General features: G+C 48.3%; 1 protein-coding gene across 1 annotated transcript in view; it reads right to left on the minus strand.

The window, feature by feature from the left end:
* The window catches only part of MAMLD1 (mastermind-like domain containing 1), a 68,207-nt gene that overhangs the window by 34,977 nt on the left and 12,365 nt on the right, over positions 1–20,865 (minus strand). Inside the window, exons 2-3 of the mRNA XM_011954675.1 lie at positions 8,070–9,395; positions 7,590–8,036 (exon numbers count right to left, since the gene is read on the minus strand). Of these exons, the coding sequence (XP_011810065.1) occupies positions 7,590–8,036; positions 8,070–9,395 (1,773 nt within the window). The remainder of the gene's footprint in view (positions 1–7,589; positions 8,037–8,069; positions 9,396–20,865) is intronic.

Consider the following 20,865-nt stretch of genomic DNA (forward strand, 5'->3'; position numbering starts at 1 on the left):
AACTGAAAAAAAATTTTTTTTTTGATTCTTGGTAAGATTAATACCAAGTTCTAAGCCTGTGTTTCCCAAATTCAGCAGCCCATGTGGTTTCATTTCCTGGCAATTTAGAGTGGTTAAAACAAAACATTTTCAACACTGAGATATCAGTCCCCGAATTTTCAAAATGCATGTTACACGGTGTCTAATCATAGTTCCACACAAAGCAGCTAAGAAAAAGTTCCCCGAAACCAAACAGCTCTTTGCAGCTTAATTTAGAAAGAATGGTAAAACTAAGCTTGTACGTACCGTCAAGTTTAAATACAAAATAAGAATGCTCATTCAGGAAAACATTTCCGTGTCTGCCAGAGAATATGTACAGGGCGGGCCCCGGCTCTGACCCACGGGCTCTTTGAAATCTGACTGTCTGGTTTCCAATCCTTTATCTGGCAATTGGAGGCCCTTCCTTAGTTATCATTTGACTGGTGAATAACACAGAGCTTCCTCTGGAGGCTTCTGTTCTTGCGTTTTAGCAGGACTAACATTTGAAATAAAATCTGTGATGTTTCTTGCCAGAATTACTAAAAGACAAATTTTCTCTGAGAACACGGCCAGCAGTATTGCTCTCCCCCAAGCCTTACTCTCAAAACGAGAAAGGAATGCAGGGAAGTGAGGGAGGGAGAAGACCTTTAAGCCCAAGGTGACAGGCCTTTCCTCGAAAATACGTGGCGGATCTGATTTTGGGGTGGAGGTCATGTATTTTAGTAATATAACAATTACTTTTTAAAAAAATGTTAATCAGTGATTCTGAGACTAGGAAAAGGTTCACTGGCCGTCTCTGCCTCTCCTGACTCTAGTTGTAAATGGAGCAGATGTAACTTTGATCAGAATAGGAAATTCTCTTGGCCTCACTAACCTGGTTTGTTCATTTTGTTTTCAATGAAAAGTCATGGTTCAAACATGAAGAATTTAACTTGCTGAGCTAATTGAGACAGCAGTAATTAAAGGTTATGCCCCACTGAGTGGGCTAGTGTAGCTTTGGAAGTTCAAACCAATAGGAATCTTGGGTTTCTGCAAAGATTCTTTCTGGAGGCTTTGGGAGTGAGAGTGAGGGTGAAGGACGGAAAGGAGAGGAGAGAGGGGAGGTATCCCCTCAGGATACCTGTGCGCCATGACTATGCAGGACCAGCGTTCCTTCCTGGCCACTCACGTACACGCTCTCTGCCCTGTTCATTGTCGCTGTGCATTGACAGTAAGCCACCTGCCTGAGTCTTAAAATGTCAGGCACCCCTGAGCCTGTTACAAGCAGCTGGGATCAGATCCACGCTGGCTGCCAGTGGAACTTAGCTCCTCCTTCCCCCTCCTCTCTGCCCACCTAAAGTCGACCTGTGGTTGCATTTGGTATTCAGCATCCACATAACTTCTAGAAGTTCAGCTGGCTGTGCTTAGAGGGAAGAGAAGACAACATTCTCCTCTACCCACGGTCAGGGGCACTCAGGAAACCACAGCCTGACTTGGCGGCTCTACTTCCTTCTGGAGTCACCAACCTGTGTCTGCTGCCTTGGCTGCTCCTCAGCCACCTGGCAAATGTCTTCCTTAATGCCCCTACTCTGGAGCTGTCTATGAGCACGCAGCCCCAGAGGGACTGAACTCCCCCTGCCCTTTCTCTCCAAGTCACCGTCCACCTCTGGAGGTCAGAGAGGAGCCTGGATACTGAGCCGAGGCTGACTAAACTCATTCCATTGTGTTACTGGTGTTCTGAGTTTCAGGAACTTTCCTGAGAGTGACAGCTAATATCAATGGAGCATAGTTGTGTACCAGGCCCTATACCAAGTGCTGTTACCTCATCTCATTTAATCCTCACAGCAGCCCCATGAGATAGATACACTAGTATTTCCATTTTACAGACTGAAGCCTGGAGAGGATAAATCGCTTGCCCCGTGGAAAAGGTGGCAGAACTGGGGTTTGGACCCAAGTGATCCAAAGTCTGAGCTTTCTTAAACTTGGCCTTGAGCCCAGCCCCAGGGCCTGTCCCCTGCCAAGGCCCCAGGGTAAGGCCCCCGTGTCCCCCGCCCTGTGCCGTCTATCTTCAGGCCCTGGGTGCCGGAAGTACTGCACTTCGGAGGGCTCAGTCTACCAGGGGTGAGAGAGGCCACAGGTGGGGATAGTGGGGGGCTTCCCAAAGGCCCCACTTTAGATGGAGCTGCCCAGATCCTCTTCATAGGCCCAACCCCTCAGAAAGGGAGGATGGCGAGTTTACTGCCTCTGCAATTGCCCGGTATTCACGACTGCCTAAGTTAAAGCTTATCCTTAAGATAGAAAGCATATCAGACCCAGTAGGGGCTTAATCCAGCCTTCTCTAAGGCAGGTTTGATTCCCCCTTCTCTACCCTCTCCATATTTGTCAAAACAACATCATGTGCCTCCTTGGTCTATTTCTCCACAGCTGCCCTCTTCCCCCTGTGCTGCACAGCCTGCCTCACGGATCAGATTCCAGGCTTTTTTTTTGTTCTTATTCCAACTGGCCTCCATCCACATCCCTCCTCCCCATGAAACCACACTTCCAGCTCTGCAGATCTGAGTGGGGCTCAAATGCACGTGCACTGAGGGCACTCCGGCCAGAGGCTACCTCTTACTATCCCCACTCTTCCACAGTTCAACTCCCACCTCCTTGACAGACTTGTCTTTGTCTTTGAGTAAATGTCAGATCTGTTCTGCAGTCGTGAATAGTGAAACCGAAGTAAGTCCTAACCCTGATTTTTGCAATGCACCAAGGTATCTCCAGTAATCTTCAGGGAGAAGGGACATCAGATGATGCAAACAAAATTCATTTTGCCTCAGTCTGATTAAACATCAAGATCTATCACCTAGCCTGGAGGGAGGGTGGGGAATTCAGTGATGCAATTTGGGGTCATTAAAATCTCACAAACCAGTGCTGGGTGTTGCAACTCCATAAAGAGTTAAAGATCCCTCCGTTAATAATTCCAGGTCCACTTCCTGTATCTGGTAATTTCAAGTCCAAGAAGCTCTGAAAGCCAATTTTACTTTTGTAAATTTGATGCCAAATTTTATGTAGGGGCACATAAAAGTTGGGGGCAAAAGTTGACTCTGGACTTCCTTAAATATTCATATTTCTTTGCAAAAGTAATGAAATGCTGCTTCAGACTACACTGGAGGGTTGTGTGACATTTGTTATTTGTACCACATTACCTTCCCAAAGTCCCAAATGTCCTGAATTTGGAAATTCATCAGGCCCCAGAGGTTTCAGGTCCAAGCCCACAAGGCTGCGCTAGCCCTGGCTGAGCCTGTAGTGTGTGCTGGGCACCATTCTAAGCAGTTTCAAGTTAGCATCTCCTTTGCCTTCCTAATGCCCTATGTGAAGGGGACTATTCCTTTCCCCATTTTCAGCTGAGGCTCAGGGGTTGAGTAACATTGCTCATGGGACCTGAATCAGTCAACATCTGTAGCCAGACTTGAACTTCAGTTCTGTCTGCCTCCAGTGCCCTTGCTTGCTAAAGCTCCCATGCTAAACAGCTGTCCCAAAGTCATGTGGCATTGCCTTTTACCTTACGTGGACGTGAATGGTGCATTGAAATTGAATAGTTCACTCAACTGATAAAGTAAAATCCTCCAAGTAGAGAGATGCTGGTCTGTACATAAAAATGAGCTCCTATACAGAAGGCTGGATTTGGCTTTTCAGCTTACTCAAGCGTTTGTGTCTCATCTCGCACTTAGAAATAACTCCTTTAGAAAAATAAGATCTAGGCCAGGTGCGGTAGTTCATGCTTGTAATCCCAGTGCTTTGGGAGGCTGAGGTGGGGGGATCACTTGAGCCCAGGAGTCTGAGACCAGACTGGGCAATAGAGTGAGACCCTGCCTCTAAAGAAACAAACAAACAGATAAAAACCAAGAAAGCCGCCACCCCCCGCAGAAAACCTCAAAGATCCAGATTCAAATGAATGTCCAGTTTTTCCATGGTAACCATTATCATCCATGCCAAATGCAACAGGTTAGTAAATGCCATATAATAGGTAATTAGTGTTCCTGAGGCTCAGCTTGAGCATCAGTAAAACTTGGGAAGTTTGCGTAGCCTGCTGAAAGTGAGAAACATGTTCTTCCCCACCACTGGGGCCACCATCTGTCCTGTAGCGGTCCCAGCTCTTGCCTCAAACACTCGCTTTTTTCTTTATTTTTTTTCTCTCCCCTGGAAGAATGACCAGGCCTGAGTTCTTAGGTCTTAGAGTTAATGGGGAGAGGCCATAAGAAGAAACAGAAGGACTGTTGAGACCCCCAGCTTGGAGGCCTGGAAGAATACCAGGTAGAGAACAGAGTGCTAGGGAAAGGAGTGGAGTGAGAGTGCTGGAGAGTTCAAGAAAGAGCAAAGTGAGATCCCCAGTCTGCAAGGCAGGGATGGCCCTTGGCCCTTTCCCCTTTCCTATCAGGCTGGGAGTTGTCCAGGAGGGTCAGGGCCTAGAGCAAAAGGAGCCCACAAGGCTCAGAGGCTGCACAACTCCTATCAATCTCATGGTGGGCACAGGGTCTGGAGAGAGCGTGGCTTGTGTCTGTCCTGCCACAGCTACTGGTTTTTAGAACCACATCTTAGTCCCATGAAACAGATCTGGGAGCACAGGATCAGGAGGTAGAGTCATCATGACAGCAAACCCCTTGTCAGCGCATACTTTATGCCAGGCCCTGTTCAAAGTGCTTTAGATGTATTAACACACTTAATCCTCAGACAACCTATCATCACCTTCATTTGTAGAGGAGGAAGCAGTTAAGAAGTGACAGTGGAAACACAAGTCTCCAGAGGCAGTGCCCCATGCATGGGAGTATGAGTGTGGGCTCTGTAGCCAGATTGCCTGCTCTGGCCCCAACTTGCTGTGTGACTGTGGGCAACTTTGGTCACTTCTCTGTGCCTTTTCCTCCAACTCCCAAGAGAATCGTAACAGCCCCTGCTTCTGAGGATTAAAATGAGAGGGGGCAGGTGAAGCACCAGGTCCCATACCTGGCCCCTGGGCACAAGCCAGCACAGGCTGGAAAGGCAGCTCTTGGTGGCAATAGCATTTCCCATTTGGGGACCCAGCTTCTTGTCTCTGCTGGCAAAGGTTGCTTGCCCCCTTTTTTGTGCTCCTAGCCCCAGAGAGCTTGACTGCTTGGTCTTTCTCCCGAACACTTTCTCCAACCCCACCTAGGTAATTGGTTGAGTATGATTTGCATGACCCCAATCGTTAAGAATTCTCCCTCTGAGCCAGCTGATCCAGCTCTGGGACAACACAATCAGTCTACAAAAAATGTACCCAATTGAAGACAAAAACAAAACAGAAAGGCTCACAATGTTAGATGGTGACACGTCTCCAGGCTGAGGATCTTGCCTGCTAGTGAAAGAGTTCCCGTGTTGATGCTGGGGCTTCACCGAGCTAGCTGCAGAAGTCCATGCAAACAGATGGCAACAGCCCTATAATAAAATCAAACCAAAGTGCTCCTGAACTGCAGACCAGGGCCCTAGCCCCAGGTAGCCTGCTGTGTCCTATGTGCTTTGCCTGTCTCCACACCGCTTCCCCGGCCACCCCCATGGGAGCTCTACTTGCCGTATGGTCTATCAAATGACCAACTCTCTGGTGTCAAGCACTCTGCATGGTTATGCTCCAGGAAACCTGGTTGGAAAAGACACAACCTCTGTACTCTAGGGGTTGCTACAGAGCTCTTGAATAAGAGGTCAGCCCCTGACAGGTGCTTCCCTTGGGCCAGGTCTCTGGCCAAGCACTTTATGATATCTCCTCCTTGACCACTCTGCAGAAGAGGGAGGCACAGTGGGAAACGGAAGTACTGAGGACAGTCACGGAAAAGCTTCCTGGAGGGGATGGTGCCTGAGCCCTAAGGAGCTGCAGGTGTTAGACAGGAGAGAAAATGTGGGAAGGGATGACCAGGCCCAGGGAACGGCCCTGGAGTAAAGGCTGAGACCAGATAGCATGGACCAAGTGCTGCAGGCACTTCTGGGTAATAGAAACAAAGTGCCAGGCAGGGCCTGATGGATGCTGAAGGGCCCAGGAGGCTGGTGGGGCCAGCTTACGGGCCTCTGGGGACATCTGAGCAAGTGTGAAACATGATCAGGTCACTGTTTTAGCAAGACGACTCATAGAGCAATGGATGGTTTATTGGGAGAGACCAGTTAAGGGTCAACTGTATGAATTCAGATAAAGAATCAAGAGGACCTGAACTTGGGCAAGGATGAGAGGAATGGGAAGGAGGGATGGTAGATGGCGACTGAGTATTCTGTGTAGGCACACATGTGACCTGGCCCCACTGAGCCCTGCCTCCTGGTATTTACACCCTCATGCAATCTCCTCTGGCTTACATCTAATGAATAGAATACAGCAAAAGTGGTGGGATGTTACTTTCCAGACTAGATCATAGAGACTGTGACTTCTGATGTGCTGGCACTATCCCTCCTGCCTCTCCCCCCATTACCCTGCTTCACTGGCACACTCTCTCATGCTCACTCAGATGAAGCCAGCTGCCATGTTGTGAGATGCTCTGTGAAGAGGCCATGTGGCAAGGAACCGAGGGAGGCCTCTGGCCAATAGCTCATGAGAAACCGAGGCCTCAGTCCAACAACCTGCAAGGAACTGCTTCCTGCCAGCAACCACGTGAGTGGGCTTGGAAGCAGATCTTTCCCCATTGAGCCTTGAGATGACTGCAGCCTTAGGAGATACTCAGTCAGAAGACTCAGTTAAACCATGCCAGGATTCCTAACACCCAGAAATCAGGATGTGGGGTAACGTATGCATATGGTTTGAAGCTGGTGCTTGGGGTAATTTGTTATGTAGCCACAGATAACTAATACAGGCAGGGGTCACAGCAATGAAAACTGGGTGGAGTCAGCTGCATTTCATGATTGAAAAGCCTGGAGGAGATGATGGAGGGTCAGAAGTCAAAAGTAATTTCAAGAAGAGCACAGGCTCTGGAGTGAGACCTCCTGGCTTCAAGTTCCTGCTCTGTTCCTTGCGAACTATGTGACTCTGGGCAAGTCTTTCAACTCTCTGAGCCTCAGTTTCTTCATTTGTAAAATGGAGATGATGAGAGTGACTACCTTACAAATACCTGTCTTTTTCCTTTCACGACCTGCCTGAGTATCCAGCACAGTGACAAACGGCATGCTGAGGTTGCTCAGCAAAAGTTTGCTGTGGCATTTCTAGAAGGCTTAGTGTTCATCATTCTGCCAGCAGGGATAAGATTTAAATGCTTCAGTGCAATTTCCTTACATCCTAAGAAGGATTCACTAGTCTTTCTACATGGCCCAGTGCAGGGAAGGCATTTCTGTATTCGGACTTGTGCCACCTGGCTCCTTCCACCGGGAGCACGTTGTGGGTGCAGCTTTCCTTCCAGGGAAGTTAGGTGACCTGAACAGGCACTGAAACCATAACCTTGGCCTTATTAACACTGTGCTTTTAACCACACAGGATTAGCTGACTTCAGTAGACTTTTTCAGAATCATTTCCACTCTCAGAGAGAACTATAGCCTGGATTTACCCACCAGAGCCAGATATTGGCAGCATGAACCACAGTTGTTATTTCCAAAACCAAAGAACACAGCCAGATATGAGATTGTTTTACCTGTCTGGGCAGAGCAGGCATGGAATCTGAGGCCACTGATCGCTGAAAACGCTGGGGTTGCTGCATCATCTGCTGCAGAAGGAATGATGAATGGTCAGGTTGCTGCTGCTGTTGCTGCTGTTGCTGCTGCTGCTGCTGCAGCTGCAAGGTGGCGGTGGCTGTGGAGGAGGCAGTGGCTGAAGAGGCCTGTGTTGGTGTCGGCTGCTGCAGGTAGTGGAGCAGGGAAGGCTGCCTAGAGGTGGCAGGCATGGAGGGCATCTTCTGGGGACCCGGCTCAGAAACAAAATGGGACAAGGGCTTGGTGTTGCCAAAAGTAAATGGCTCTGTGGCTCCTGGGCTGGAGCTTGCCATCCCCTGCTGCATGATCATGCTCAGGGTTTTGGATGAGTTGCTGTTCATGGGCTTAAAGATCGCATTTGCTTGCTGCTGCTGCTGCTGCTGCTGCTGCTGTTGCTGCTGCTGCTGTTGCTGTTGCTGCTGCTGCTGCTGCTGCTGCTGCTGCTGGCTTAGAAGATTACTGGTGGGAGTGAGGCTTCGGATCAGGGAGCACTGTGGGGTGAAGGACTGCTGTGGCAAGCCTGGGCTGGAGAGCTTCTCCGGGCGATAGGGTGGGGACGGCCCAGGGTTGCTGGCGGGCAGAGCAGACATCAGGTGTCCTTGAGGGGTTTTGATGGTAGAGGACACGAGGTTGGCAAGAAGGGAGCTCTGAGGGCCAAACTGCGGCTGTTGAGTGAGAGCAGGGCTGGGGAGCTTCTCAGGAGCATAGGGCATGTTGGGCCCCAGGGCAGCATTGCTGCTGGACGTCATGCTTGACAGTAAGGCATTGGGAGAGCCTCGGAGAGTGCTGCCAGACAAAGTATTGGACGACATGCAGGACACCATGAGGCTCTGGGGGCTGAATGGTGGGGGTGGTGGCGGCAGTTGTGGTGGTGGTGGGTGTGGCGATGGCACCGGGCGGTAAGGTGGAGAGAGTCCTGGAGGAGGCAGACCAGACCAACTGGGGGTGGGCCCTTGCTGCTTCGTAGCAGACCCCTGCTTGCTGGCTGCCAGTGCCTTCAGCTGGTGGGCGTGATGCCACTGAGGCACTGGTAAGGGGGGCAGAGCAACAGGGAGCATGGCCTGGACCTGGCTCTTGGACTGTGCCATTGAAGAACTCGGTGACACTATCTGCTTACTGGTGGAAGGAATCGAATAGCTGATCCCTGTGGAGGACGGGATCTGAAGTGACATGCCAGTAACTTGGCTGCAACTAGAAGCAAACTCCTTGCTGGAAGCCAGGCTCTCCAAGTGTGACATCTGAACCGAAGGCTTGGGAGTTGCACTTACGGTTGCCTGGGGATGATGATCTAAAACCAGTGGCTCTTCTGGCTTTGTCCCCAGTATCTTCTCAAGATCTAGCTCATTCGGAGAAGGGTCTTGAATTTTGGTGAGCTCCTCTAGCAGCTCTTGAAGCTCCTGGTCTACAGCCGGCACGCTGTTGATTTTCTCATAGTAAGGAACAGCAGGCCCTTTCAGTCCCACTTCTGTAGTCTGTGGTACCACAAATGGTGAGCCCATGATGTTGCCATTCATAGGGTTGTTCTCGAGCAGTAACGACTGGCCAGCCACTCCCATAGCCGCAGGGCTAGGATTCATTGTCAATGGAGGGACCTGCAGCTCTGCACAGGCAGTACCAGGATGGGCACCTGGGCCCATTGCAAGGGTGACATCTTCAAGGCAAGGCCTCTTAATTTTATTAGGGTAGCCCCCATCAGCCATGTCTGGAAACTGGAAGTGGTCTTCTTCTTGTCTCCTCTTAACAGTTCCCTGTGAATGGAAGAGTAGAGAAGAGGAGAGGAGAAGGGAAGAGAGGTGAGACACACACACACACACACACACACACACACACACAGAAAGAGAGAGAGAGACAGAGACAGAGAGAGAGAGAGAGGAATTTTTATAAAGGCTTGGCATATTAAAGCTAATAAACAGGAAACATGCATGATAAAACAGACCTCTCAGTTTAAAGACTTATAGTTGTGAAAACTATAAAATACAGCCTGTCTTTGGAACCATAGTGCTTATTTCTTCATTACTATGTTTCATTTAAACTGTCTAATTACATTTCAAATAAGGCATTATGTTGTCTGTATACTAAAACGGGATAGAACATTATGCAAAGGGTAATCTGCCCACTTCAAGGAGAATTCAATAAAACTATGCAGAAGTTACTAAATGAACCATGCGGCCAAAGGCAGGCATTGGAGAGAAAACTAGAAGTAGCTGAATAGTTTTCATTCTTACCTGTCTACAGACACATACATTTTAACAAAGGAATACCATAGTATAGACTTGAACTTTTAGGTTGCCTTCTTGTCTTGGTTAAATGCATCAGGCTGCAGTGGTAAAATAGAATACAACAGAGCCCTTACAGGAAAGAAGTAGATCTGGATGTGTTTTCTCGGGGAGCTGTTTAAAATACTGTTTTGGGGAAAGCACAAGTTTCAGAACAGTCATTGTAGGCATCGTATTTGTTGTTCCATTTATTTTTACACACACACACACACACACTGCTATGTGTACACAAAAATAATTTGGAAGAACCTATACCCAACAATTTGGAGTGGTCATTTATTTGGGATGACTGGCAATTCCCTTTCTATTCTCTTTACTTCTGCTTGTTTGTCTTTAACGAGAAGGACTCATAATCCAAAAATTTAAAAAGGTATAAAGTTATCTAAATAAGAAATTCTCCTCTGAAGATGCATCCTCAGGTTGGGGAGATATCAAACAATGAGAAAAGGTCCCAATCTGGGATCTGAACCTCAGGGGAGCTGCCCACCCTTTATAGAAGCACAGCCTTTGGGAACAAAGCAAACTCACTAGCAATGTGAGACTTCCTACTCTTCATGGCTTCATACAGTTATCCATCGCGTTGTGTTAATGACCATGACCTGTATGTTAGCAGGCAACCGGGAAAGGAAGTGGGGGCAAAGGAGTATGTGCAGGAATGATCAAAATAAGGAAAGGAAGAGAGGGATCTGGAAACCACCTGAATGCCGATAAGTGAACAGGTGGAATTCTTTTAAAGCTTTTTCCCCTCCCCGCACAAAATAACACCTTTTCAGCTTTGGAAGTTTCACTAGGACATACAGTACTCATCCTCTGATGTCGCCTTAAGTTTGGCTCTTCTGGTTTGATGAGCTTGTAGCCCACTAGGAGCTCAAGGCATGCATGGGGTCACTTGCCAGCACGATAAGGGGCATGACTGTCATGGCCAAGTGAACATCAAAGTAGATCCCCAGGGCTGTATGTCTCAGGCCTTGCTGCACATCAGAATCACTTAGAAACATCCACATTCCTGGGCCCTCCCACCACAAACTGACAGCTTCATCCAGGGTGTGGCCCAGGCATCGGGAGTTTTTCCAACAGCTCCATGACTGATTCTCAACAGAAAACCACTGGCCCAGAGCAAGGTTGGAGGCAGCGTGGCATAGGACTCTGATCTTGGCCTTGCCACTGAACCTCTCAGAGCCCAGTTTCTTTATGTGTAAAATGAGTGTAATTACATTTCTTTTCTCATGAAGGTGCTCTGACTATTAAGTGAAACAGGGCACATTGTATGACACCTAATAGCTCCTCACTAACTGGTACCTGGCATTTTAAAGGGCAGGTATGGAAGGGTTCTTGGAGTCCAATTCCCTTCTTAAAGACAGGGAGATCTCTGAGACCTAGAGAGGGGCAGGCCTTCCCAGAGTTGCTCAGCCAGAGGGCAACGAAGCCCAGGTCAGATGCTGGGCCCCTCCACCACCGCTCAACTGCCTCCAGACCCACTGCCTTCGCCATGTTGGTGGTAGGACACTGCATCGCCCCCACAGAAGGGGCTTGCCAACTTGAGTGAGAGGACTTGCACACTTCTTTCACTTTTCTTTTGAGATGCCCACAACCTGAACAAGGGCACTTCAAGGGACAGCTCTGTCACCAAACTCATCTGAGGTCTGAATACCATGGGTCAGGAAGGAATGGGTTGGAGAGGGGTAGAGCAGGCACAATAAGAGGTCTGAGGCCCATGCAGTCATTCAGTGCCCACTTTCCCAGGAGCCTGGCTGCACACAGCACCCATAGTGTCCCTGAGCTGGCCCATGGAGCAGCTCACTAACTGTTTGGCCCACAGCAGGTGCTCAGTAAATGGCAGTTGAACGAATCAATGGACAATGGAACATAAATGACCCAACACACAGGGAACTCAGCCATTTACTCAATCCATTATGGAGCAACCTACAAACAAGCCACTGTGTCCCAAACTGAAATTGTGTTTCTTTTACATTCTCCCAAAGAATCCAAAGAGATCCAATAGGTTAAAAATAGAAATGTACGAAATAGATCAATCAGGGATGATTGCGTGTGGGTTTGACATAAGGATCCCCCGCAGGGAGTCTGAGCTGGCAACAGTCAGTCCCAATGTGCTGTTCATGATGTCTCGAACTGCAAGACAGTTGTAACAATGGTGAAGCAATGCAGAGCCAGGCAGGCCAAGGAGGGGTTGGGGGTTGGGGAAAGGAGGGGAGGGCAGGGGCTGTGAGGGGCAATGGTCTGGCATCCCTGCCAGGTGAGCCTCTGAAATTTGCTGGCAGCTTCTATGGGCTCTCAGAGCCTTCACTTAATTGTTGGTCACCCTTAACCTCTGGGAGTAAGGTGCAGGGATGGAGGAGGCAGGGCATGACCACCAGACACTAAAGGTACCAGCTGGGGCCACTGGCAAAGGAAAGGAGGCTGCACCTCTCCTACATGAGAGCTTGTGTACACACACCTTTTCCAGCACCCATCAACTGTATCCCAAGCAAATGGTCCCTGATCAATTCCAATTCTAGAAACCAACTGATAATAACAAAGTAGATCCCAGCAGGCTGCCACTGCTGGAGCGGATGTCACTTTTGCTATGCCAAGTCTGTGGCTGGACAGCTGCTAGCATGTACACTCACTGAATGTTTCGTGAGGATGCCTTATAAAGGGGGCAGGCTCACCTGGCTTTTCTCAGGGGTGGGGTTGAGGTTGCCGACTGAGGCTGCTGTTTTGGCAGAGTGGCAGGCTGCAAGCCTTTTCTGAGCTTTCATTTTTCAATGGACTTCAATGAGACTCCACTTTGTCAGAGGCCATGCAGCTCCATGTTTTGGATTTCATGGAATGAGCTTTCAACGGTGAGCCTGAAGTACCCCGGCTGAACAGCAAGAACACCAGCCAACCCTAAACAAGGCCGAGGACAGGCGGCTGTGTTTACACGGAAGTGCTCAGCCTTGCTGTAATAGCATCTGCTTTCACCAGACATCAGTGAGGCGTGGAAATCTATTATCCAGTTAATTTTGCCCTTGTTAAGGCTTGCTTTCGTGTCTCCTCTTTCGCAGTCCCATGATCTGTTACTCATCTCAACTGCGAGAAGTTGGCTGGACTTTCCCCTGTGCCTAGTGCCACACTCATGCCTTCACTGGGTCACCTGTGCCTGTGGCTGATGCCGCTGAGGTTTTGCCTGCCCGGACTGGGTGTTTCTGACTAAATCCCACAGCCACCATTTTAGATCAAGGGCAGGAGATAGCTCACTGCTCCGGAATGATCTCCCCTCCCAGCATCCAGGTTGGGGGCGGATGGTCCCCAACCAAGCTCCCAGCCCTTTCTAAATGAATCTCCCTGCTTCACCTATGTGCTTTTATCCAGTCTCTGTGGTCTTGATGACAGCAGGGTATTAGTCCTAGCTATGCCACAGCTCCTACTTCCTTCAGGCCTCTCCCTGTGACAATCAGTAGACACTGGCAGGATTTCTACAGAGCATATCTCAAGCTTATCTTCTTATAGAAAACAGTATGGGATATGATTTGTTTTCAGACAATTAGTTAAGGGATAAGGACACTGGACCCCAGATGTCCCCACTCCCAGCTAGAGCCCTCAAAGGCCCTATCTTTGGTGGCAAGGAAGGGGGAGGGAGTGAGTGACAGTGCCCTGGCATCTTTTAGAAACGAATTCCTTTCTCTCCATACATAAATGCCTGCAGAGTCCCATTTCAGAATCCGACAGACAAAGCCACCAATGTGATCCCCATGACCTTATAAACATTCATTAAAATGCATTTCAAGGCATGTGATGGCCTCCCCACCCCCTAAATAATGAGAAAACAAAGGTTTCCCTTCTGATAGAGACAAGTTCAGCTCTGAAATCAACATTATTTCTGGTTCTGTCTGAACAATGACATACGGCAACTCTTCCCTTTCTATATTTCTAGTCCAGAATGACAAAAAAAGGGGAAAAATTTCTTAGAGAAGGTAGAGATGATAAGAATACAGTCCATGTTCATAAAATGAGCATAAACAGAGTAAAGAATATAACTTATCCAAAGAAGTCTGGCAGGCTGTTATAGATGCTTAATTTTGAACAATGTAGCTGGAGGTTTAACATGGACACCAATAAAAAGGCCAGCAAAGGGTATGCACTCTTCCTATTGGCAGGAAGATAAGAGGTCAAAGGTAGCCAGGAAAGAGAAACTCAGGGAGCCTCATTTTCCCTCCAGAGGGCACTGGGCATGTAGGCCCTGGGCAAAATTGTCAAAAAGGTGAAAATCGCCTGTGGCTTATTTAGTCTGCTCTTTCTTCACTAGCACCTCACCAGTTCAGCTCAGGTCAATTTGCTAGTCGGTTTTCCTAGTCTCTTCTCTTACATCCATACTCCATGAACAACTTTATTCAATATTGTTACATTTTCCCCCTGTGAATTTTGAGGCACCTGATGTTGGCCAACTAAATTAGACTTCAAGCCCTCTGAGGACAAGGATGGTCCCCAGTAGACTATCTCAGAAGAAAGTAATGAAGATGTTGTGGGGCATGATGGAGGTAGCTGTAGAATAGATAAGAAAATAATGTATCAGGAATGGGTTTGAAGAGACAAAGAGATGGGGGGTGGGGAGAAAGTGAGAGAGTGAGAGCAAGGGAGAGAGAAAGAGAGAATGAATATGTTTGCATTTGCACATGGGATCAGATGAATATCTATGTGTATAGTATCAATGCCTGTATTTGGGGATGTGTTATTTACATGTTTATTTTCAGCAGAATAGTCCAGCAAACTGAAACTGATCTTTCTGTAGAACAAACAGGATTTTGAGCATTTCCAAAATTGCAAGACATCAGGCTCTGGAGAATAGCAAGGTGGTTGGGAACGGCAGGGAACCCTGAATGCTAATGCTGATTGGCTTCAAGAGGAGTCAGTTACATCTCAGGAGCAAATCTCTGATAATGGGTGGTTTGGAGCAGGAACCTCAACCTACAAATCGGGGATTTATTGGTGTCCTTGGTTCGCCCTGAGCCAGCACTCGATGCAGGCAGATGCAGGCTGGGGTGGAGGAAAGGGCCCTGGAATGTGCATCGGAAGACTGGTGGTTAAGTCCTAGCTTCTCCGTTTGTTGTGTGGCTGTGGGCAAGCCACTCCCCTCCCTGAGGCTCAATTTATTCTTCTGTAAAATGGGTACTTGGCCTACCATTTGTGCCTCACAGCATCAGTGAAAGGTTCCATTGTACTCACTGAGGAGAGCACTTGGGGAGCAGTAATCACTACTGATGTCATTCTCAAGGCCCTGTGTCCTCGCATTGGGCTTCTGTTGCTTTCTTACAAATAAGGATGCATTCACTAGGATTGGGGGATGGGGTGGAAGTAGGGGGAGGCAAGCAGCTTAGTCCTCACAGCACTGAACTGACAGCCAGCGATGCTGTCTTGGTGGCTGAGCCTGGAAACTCCTGCCTCCTGCTGCTTGCCACCACCTGCCACTCTGAAGGCTGCCACAGTCGTCAGCCTTCAGCCACCCTGACCTGAGGGCTGGGGCTTCAACAGGCTTCTACCACAACTATCTGAGCAGCAGCCCGGCATGGCTGGAAGAGCGCTGACAAAGGCAGAGATGAGCAGACCTGGGTGGGCAGTGTTCTAGAACTACTTTCGCCTTTTCTGTAGTGTAAGCATGCTAGTTGGAAGAACTGACAGCTCTAAGGATGATCCTCAACCTATAGATATATATGAATTTAATGAGCTCAGAATTTGTATTGTACCATCTCCTGAGAAGAATCAAAGTATTCTGCCATTGAACAGGCATTTGTTGAGAGCTAGCCTCTAACTCCTAGACTGTCAGAACTGCTGGGCCCTTCAAGACAGGCTGCTCCCACTCACTCATGTTAAGCCTGATGAGGCCTGTAGTCTGTTTTCACAGGGAGAAACCCTCACCCAGTCTTCTCCAAACCCATTCCCAGGTTCTGTCATTAGTGGGATAGAGATGATTACTGTGGGGAGAAGAGAAACATCTGGATGGATTTGGTGAGGCTGACCTATAGAGGAAGCAGGTGCTGCCTGAGGGAGCTGTAATAGAAGCTGAAGGTCAAAGGAGAGGGCCCCGTCCCAATCCAGATGACCCCGTTTCTGCTGGACCCAGGTTCACAAGCTTAATCTGTATTTTGCCTGAATTTGGCTAACAAGCCCAAAATCACACAGGCAAAGGGAGAAGTGGAGGCAGAACCGAGGTTGGAGGCCAATAGGGCCACAAGGCAGAGATCATTTAAGCCCAACCTTCTCACTTCTCCCTGGACTTTGCCTCTAAAGGACCTTGTGGTGTGATCTCTTGCAGGTCCCTTTCATACTCGGGTCCTCAGTTTCCCCACTGTAAAGTGAATGGGTCCCAGCTTTGGTAAGCTTATGCTTACCTGGTGCTTTCTTCCTGGGCTGCTCTTGTAGAGAAAAGATAAATCTTCTTCCTCCATCCACGAGGGCTTCTTTCCCTGGGGGTGAGAGTAGGCTGAGGAGAGCTACTTGCACACACTCTTAAAGAAAGTATTACCTGCACCAGCTCAGTGAGAGGCACAGATCAGACTGTTACTTAAATCAAATTATGAGTCTCCCCAAATACATCCATGACATTTAAATAGGGAATTACTTGAACATAGACTGTGGGGTCCAGGGTGGGGTGCGGGAGACTAGCAATGTGAATGCTGAGAGTAGCATGTCTGCACTTGTTGGATCAAGAAAGGTGGCCTACAATTCTGGTCAAATGAGCTGTGCTTATTGACATATTCTATTAGAGAGTACTACCAAGTCACCAGTCACCAGAAAGGCTGCCAGCTCTCCAACCACCTCGAGGCAACTATCCTGAATGGGGCCTTAACAAGCCTAAGAGAGGGTTGATTTGGTTCCCAGGCCAGTATTTGTTCTGCTGTGTGTCAGTCATATGGGACCCAAACCAACCCTCTCCTAGGTGCCTCACCAGTCGCTGCAGGGATCCCAATTTCAGGTTTGGTTTTTTATGGTCAAAGTCCAGCATAGACTAAAGGAAGGGGTGGTGATGATTGTGTTAAAAGAGAACTCCAAACCAGTTTAACTCTTGGACACACATCCTATCTCACCATGGTGCTTCCAACCTTCTAGAGATCATGGACTCCTATTTTCCGATGACAAAGCCCCCCACAGCAGTGCTGCCTGGCCATCAGAGAGTGCTTCTGTAACTGAGGCTGAGATCCCACTTTCAGTCCTCCAGCTGTGGCCCAACCCTGCCCCAACCACCAGGTCTGGCCTGTCCTAGGCTCTTAGGTACGGCTGCATTGTGAAATGATGTTCATCTAGTGCACTACCTCATAGTTAAAATAAATCTGTTTAAGCCACTGAGGGTGGTTCTTAGTGCCAACTCCAAGAACAGGAAGCTTCCCTTTCTTGGGAGGAGGGGCAGATGGTAAGGTGGATGGTCCAGGTCAATGGGAGCAGGGCAACCACAGTAAGTACTGGACCACAAAACAAAGACTCCATGTGTGGCTTCCATTGAGTCCCTCTCCAATTGGTTTGGCCTTCTCTGTCCCATGCAGCACTTCAGCAAGGGGGCTGGCTGAAGACTATGAATTGTGTGGAGCCTCCTCATTGCAGTCTCCAACCATCTGATGCTGGGAAAATGTCACCAGGATGCAGCCATGCCATGTGGCCAATGAACCGAGAAAACACCCCTTTTCTACAATGCTCTAAAGAGGCAGAATAATTCAGAGGTGAGAAAGGAAATACTCCACCAGGGACCCGGGCAGTTCCTACAAAAGCCAGACTTTCCTTCACCTAGAGAGTGACAAGACCAGTGGAAAACACTTTCAAGCAGTAACCCCCAAATGCTCTGCAAGCCGGTGGGGTCCAGATACCGCACAGGCAAGTGGGCTGTCAAATCCCATCATCATGATGTAAATATCTCTAGGCTGCCCTGGACTGTGCCTGCCCCTGTCCTCAGCTTTCCACACCTCCACCTAGATAGCCCATGCACAGAAGGACCACCCAGGAATGCTGCAAGTGTAAACTCACCTCCACGGCCACCCAGGGAGAAGGAGGGCAGCCACGCTGGTGGCTCCAGGCCCATTTGGGTGGTGGTACCTTCACACCACAAAGCCCAAACTGAGGCCCCAGATTTGGCTGATGAGGGCATATTGGACAGGGGGCACTTATGCTCTTCTCCATTGCCACCTGGTCTCTGGCTACCTGGACATGGCTACCTGTAGATCCTCTCACAGGTGCCACCATCCTGGCTGAGTCTCCTGATGCCAGGTCCCTGAGGCAGTGGCCGGCTTCTTGCTAATGCTGATGGGATTAGGAATGGGATAGGTGGGGAGGGCCCTGGACTGGGCCCTGATGAGCCAAGTGGGTTTTTAGAGGGGCTACTGGTGCATTTTAGGGACAGGACACCTGACAGAGCCAAGTTTGGGCAATAAGAAGCCACTGCTAATCTGAGAGCTAGAAATAATCAGGTTCTGGATCATTACTAATTAGGGTAGTTTGGGCTGTGTGGAAATCACGTACTATATAGGGTAGCCACAGCTCTCCCTCCAGATAATCTCTAAGACTTCTGATTGGGACTGTGTGAATGCAGTAGCAATATCTCTTCTTACAGCCAGGCCCTGCTAGTCCTGCCTCCACGCCCTTGCTGGCTCCCCTTATGATCTGACCCATGCCAGGCTGCCATAGTATGTTACTTCTGCACTAGCACTCCTTGGGACCTGCCTCTCCACCGTCCCTCAGACCTTAAAGAACTCTACAAACCCAAGGGGCTCTTCCGAAGAGAATTGATATGACTTGAGGTAATTCCACTTCTGGAAGCAGTCACTCCATTTTCTGCCTCACTCTTTCAGTACTTCACAGAGCAGGATGACCCAGGTGCCCTTATGGTGAGGATCTTTGTTCAGGGGAGTGTGACTTTCATCAGGGTGGCCCAGATAAACCCAGTGGTTTTGTGTTTTGGAGTGGGAGTGCCTTCCCAAGAGAAGGACATGGGATTGAACATGGAAGTCTGTTTCTGGGCTCCACGTCTGTTGGATTGGCCCCATCAGATGAGTGGCAACCTTGCCTGTGGGCACTCTGACCAGGGCACACAATCCTCTGCCCAAAACTACTGAAATCACAAGACACAAATGACTATTGTGGTACTAAGCACTTTGTATGCATTCACATAGTTATCTTTACAACTCTATGAGAAAGATATTCCCATTATCATCCTCATCTTACAAATGAAGAACAGAGCTGTCTGTAGTTTAGAGGTTTATCAGGGAATCATCTCCAAATTGGTAGGGGCTGGAACTTGAGTATGAGTGGCTAGAGAGAACAAGGAGCAAAGATTAGAGTCTTGCCTGCCTGTCTTCCTTCCTTCCTTCCTCCCTCCCTCTCTTCCTTCCTTATTCCCGTCTTTCTCCTTTCTTCCCTTTCTCCATTTCCTTTTGTTTTAGTAAGGGAGATCTGATTTATAAGTAGACTTGAATGACTTTGGAATACTTACTAAGTGACAGGCACAGTGCCAAACGCATTTTAGGCTTTACCTTAATGCTCCCAGAGACTCAGGGAAGTTAGTACTAATATGATCACCCCCACCCTCATTGTACAGATGAGGGTGCCCAGTTGAAGAGAGGGAGTGTCACTTGCTTAAGGGCATGTGGCTGGCTAAAAAGTGGTAGAACCAGGGAGTGAACTTGGGTTTGTCAGCCTCCAGAGCCCTGTCCTCAATCAGAAGTGGGGCTTGGAGGAAATGGGCCAAGATGGCATTCAGATGATAGGGAAATGGTTGAAGGAGGGCTAGAGCTAGAGAAAGAGAGAAAGACTATAGCAACTTCCTCTACAAGCAGGGGAAATAACAAGAACAACCAGTTACCAAGCCCCTGCTTCAGCCCTTTTAACTACATCAATTCCTTTCATCTTCAGCGTAACCTTATGAGGTTAGAAATCGGGGTACTGAGATGAAAAGGCCTTTGGTCCAGGGCCTCCTGGGGAACACACAGTGACAGACTGCCAGGAAGGGGCAGTCAGGAGACACACCTGCTGGACCCACGCAGCCTCCCCCTCCTTTCCTGGCATGATAAAAACCGACCCCATTTGGATTGCAGTGGCAAGGTCAGGAAACAAGGTGACAGCCCTCATCATTGCCAGGACACCAACTAGAGTAGTTTAAATGGGGCAAATAGAAAAATAGTCGCTACGAGAACATTTAAGATCTGCCCTTATGGTAAATTTCAAATATGCAGTACAGTATTATTAAATATAGCCACAGTGCTGTACATTAGATTGCCCAAATTTATGCATCCTATAACTGAGAATTTGTACCCACTGACTGACATCTCCCCATTTCACACCCCACCCCCTGCAACTCTCAGTAACCACCCTTCTACTGTTTCTATGATTTTAAAAAAGTTCTATGAGTTCAGAAACAAACAGAACTAGATGAAGTCATGGATGGATGCATTGAGTAACTTGATTGTGGTAATCATTTCACAATATATATGTATATCAAATCATCACATTGTCCACCTTAAATATTACACATTTTTAATCTGTCAGTTATACCTCAGTAGAGCTGGAAAGAATAAAGAGGAAAAAAAAAAACAGTTGCTGGTTAATCAGAGCTTTCTTCCCTGTACTAAGGTGTTTGGGTCTCTAGTTTTGGAACTGAAGCTTATATAATCTGGAGTCCTCTTATGAAACAGAATGTAAAATTAAAACAAAATTAGGTACTGGGCCTTAGAAGGCTTGAGGGATGAACTTTGAAGCTTAGGCCAGAGGTGACCTTACCTCTCTCTGTGCTCCAACAGTAGGCTAAATAAAATGGCAACAAGCTTCAGACCATGCAGAAAATTTCCCTGCTTGAGAAATTCAACTGCTGTGTAGGTGGGAGAAGATTCCAGGGACACCTGATAAGTTCAGAACATTCTAGAGGGGCATCCTGTCTATGATCTCTTCCTGCTAGGACACACCAAAGAGAGATGCTGCTATCAAT

Source organism: Colobus angolensis, unplaced genomic scaffold (genome assembly GCF_000951035.1).
Source record: "Colobus angolensis palliatus isolate OR3802 unplaced genomic scaffold, Cang.pa_1.0 Scaffold389, whole genome shotgun sequence".
NCBI classification, from domain to species: Eukaryota; Metazoa; Chordata; class Mammalia; order Primates; family Cercopithecidae; genus Colobus; species Colobus angolensis.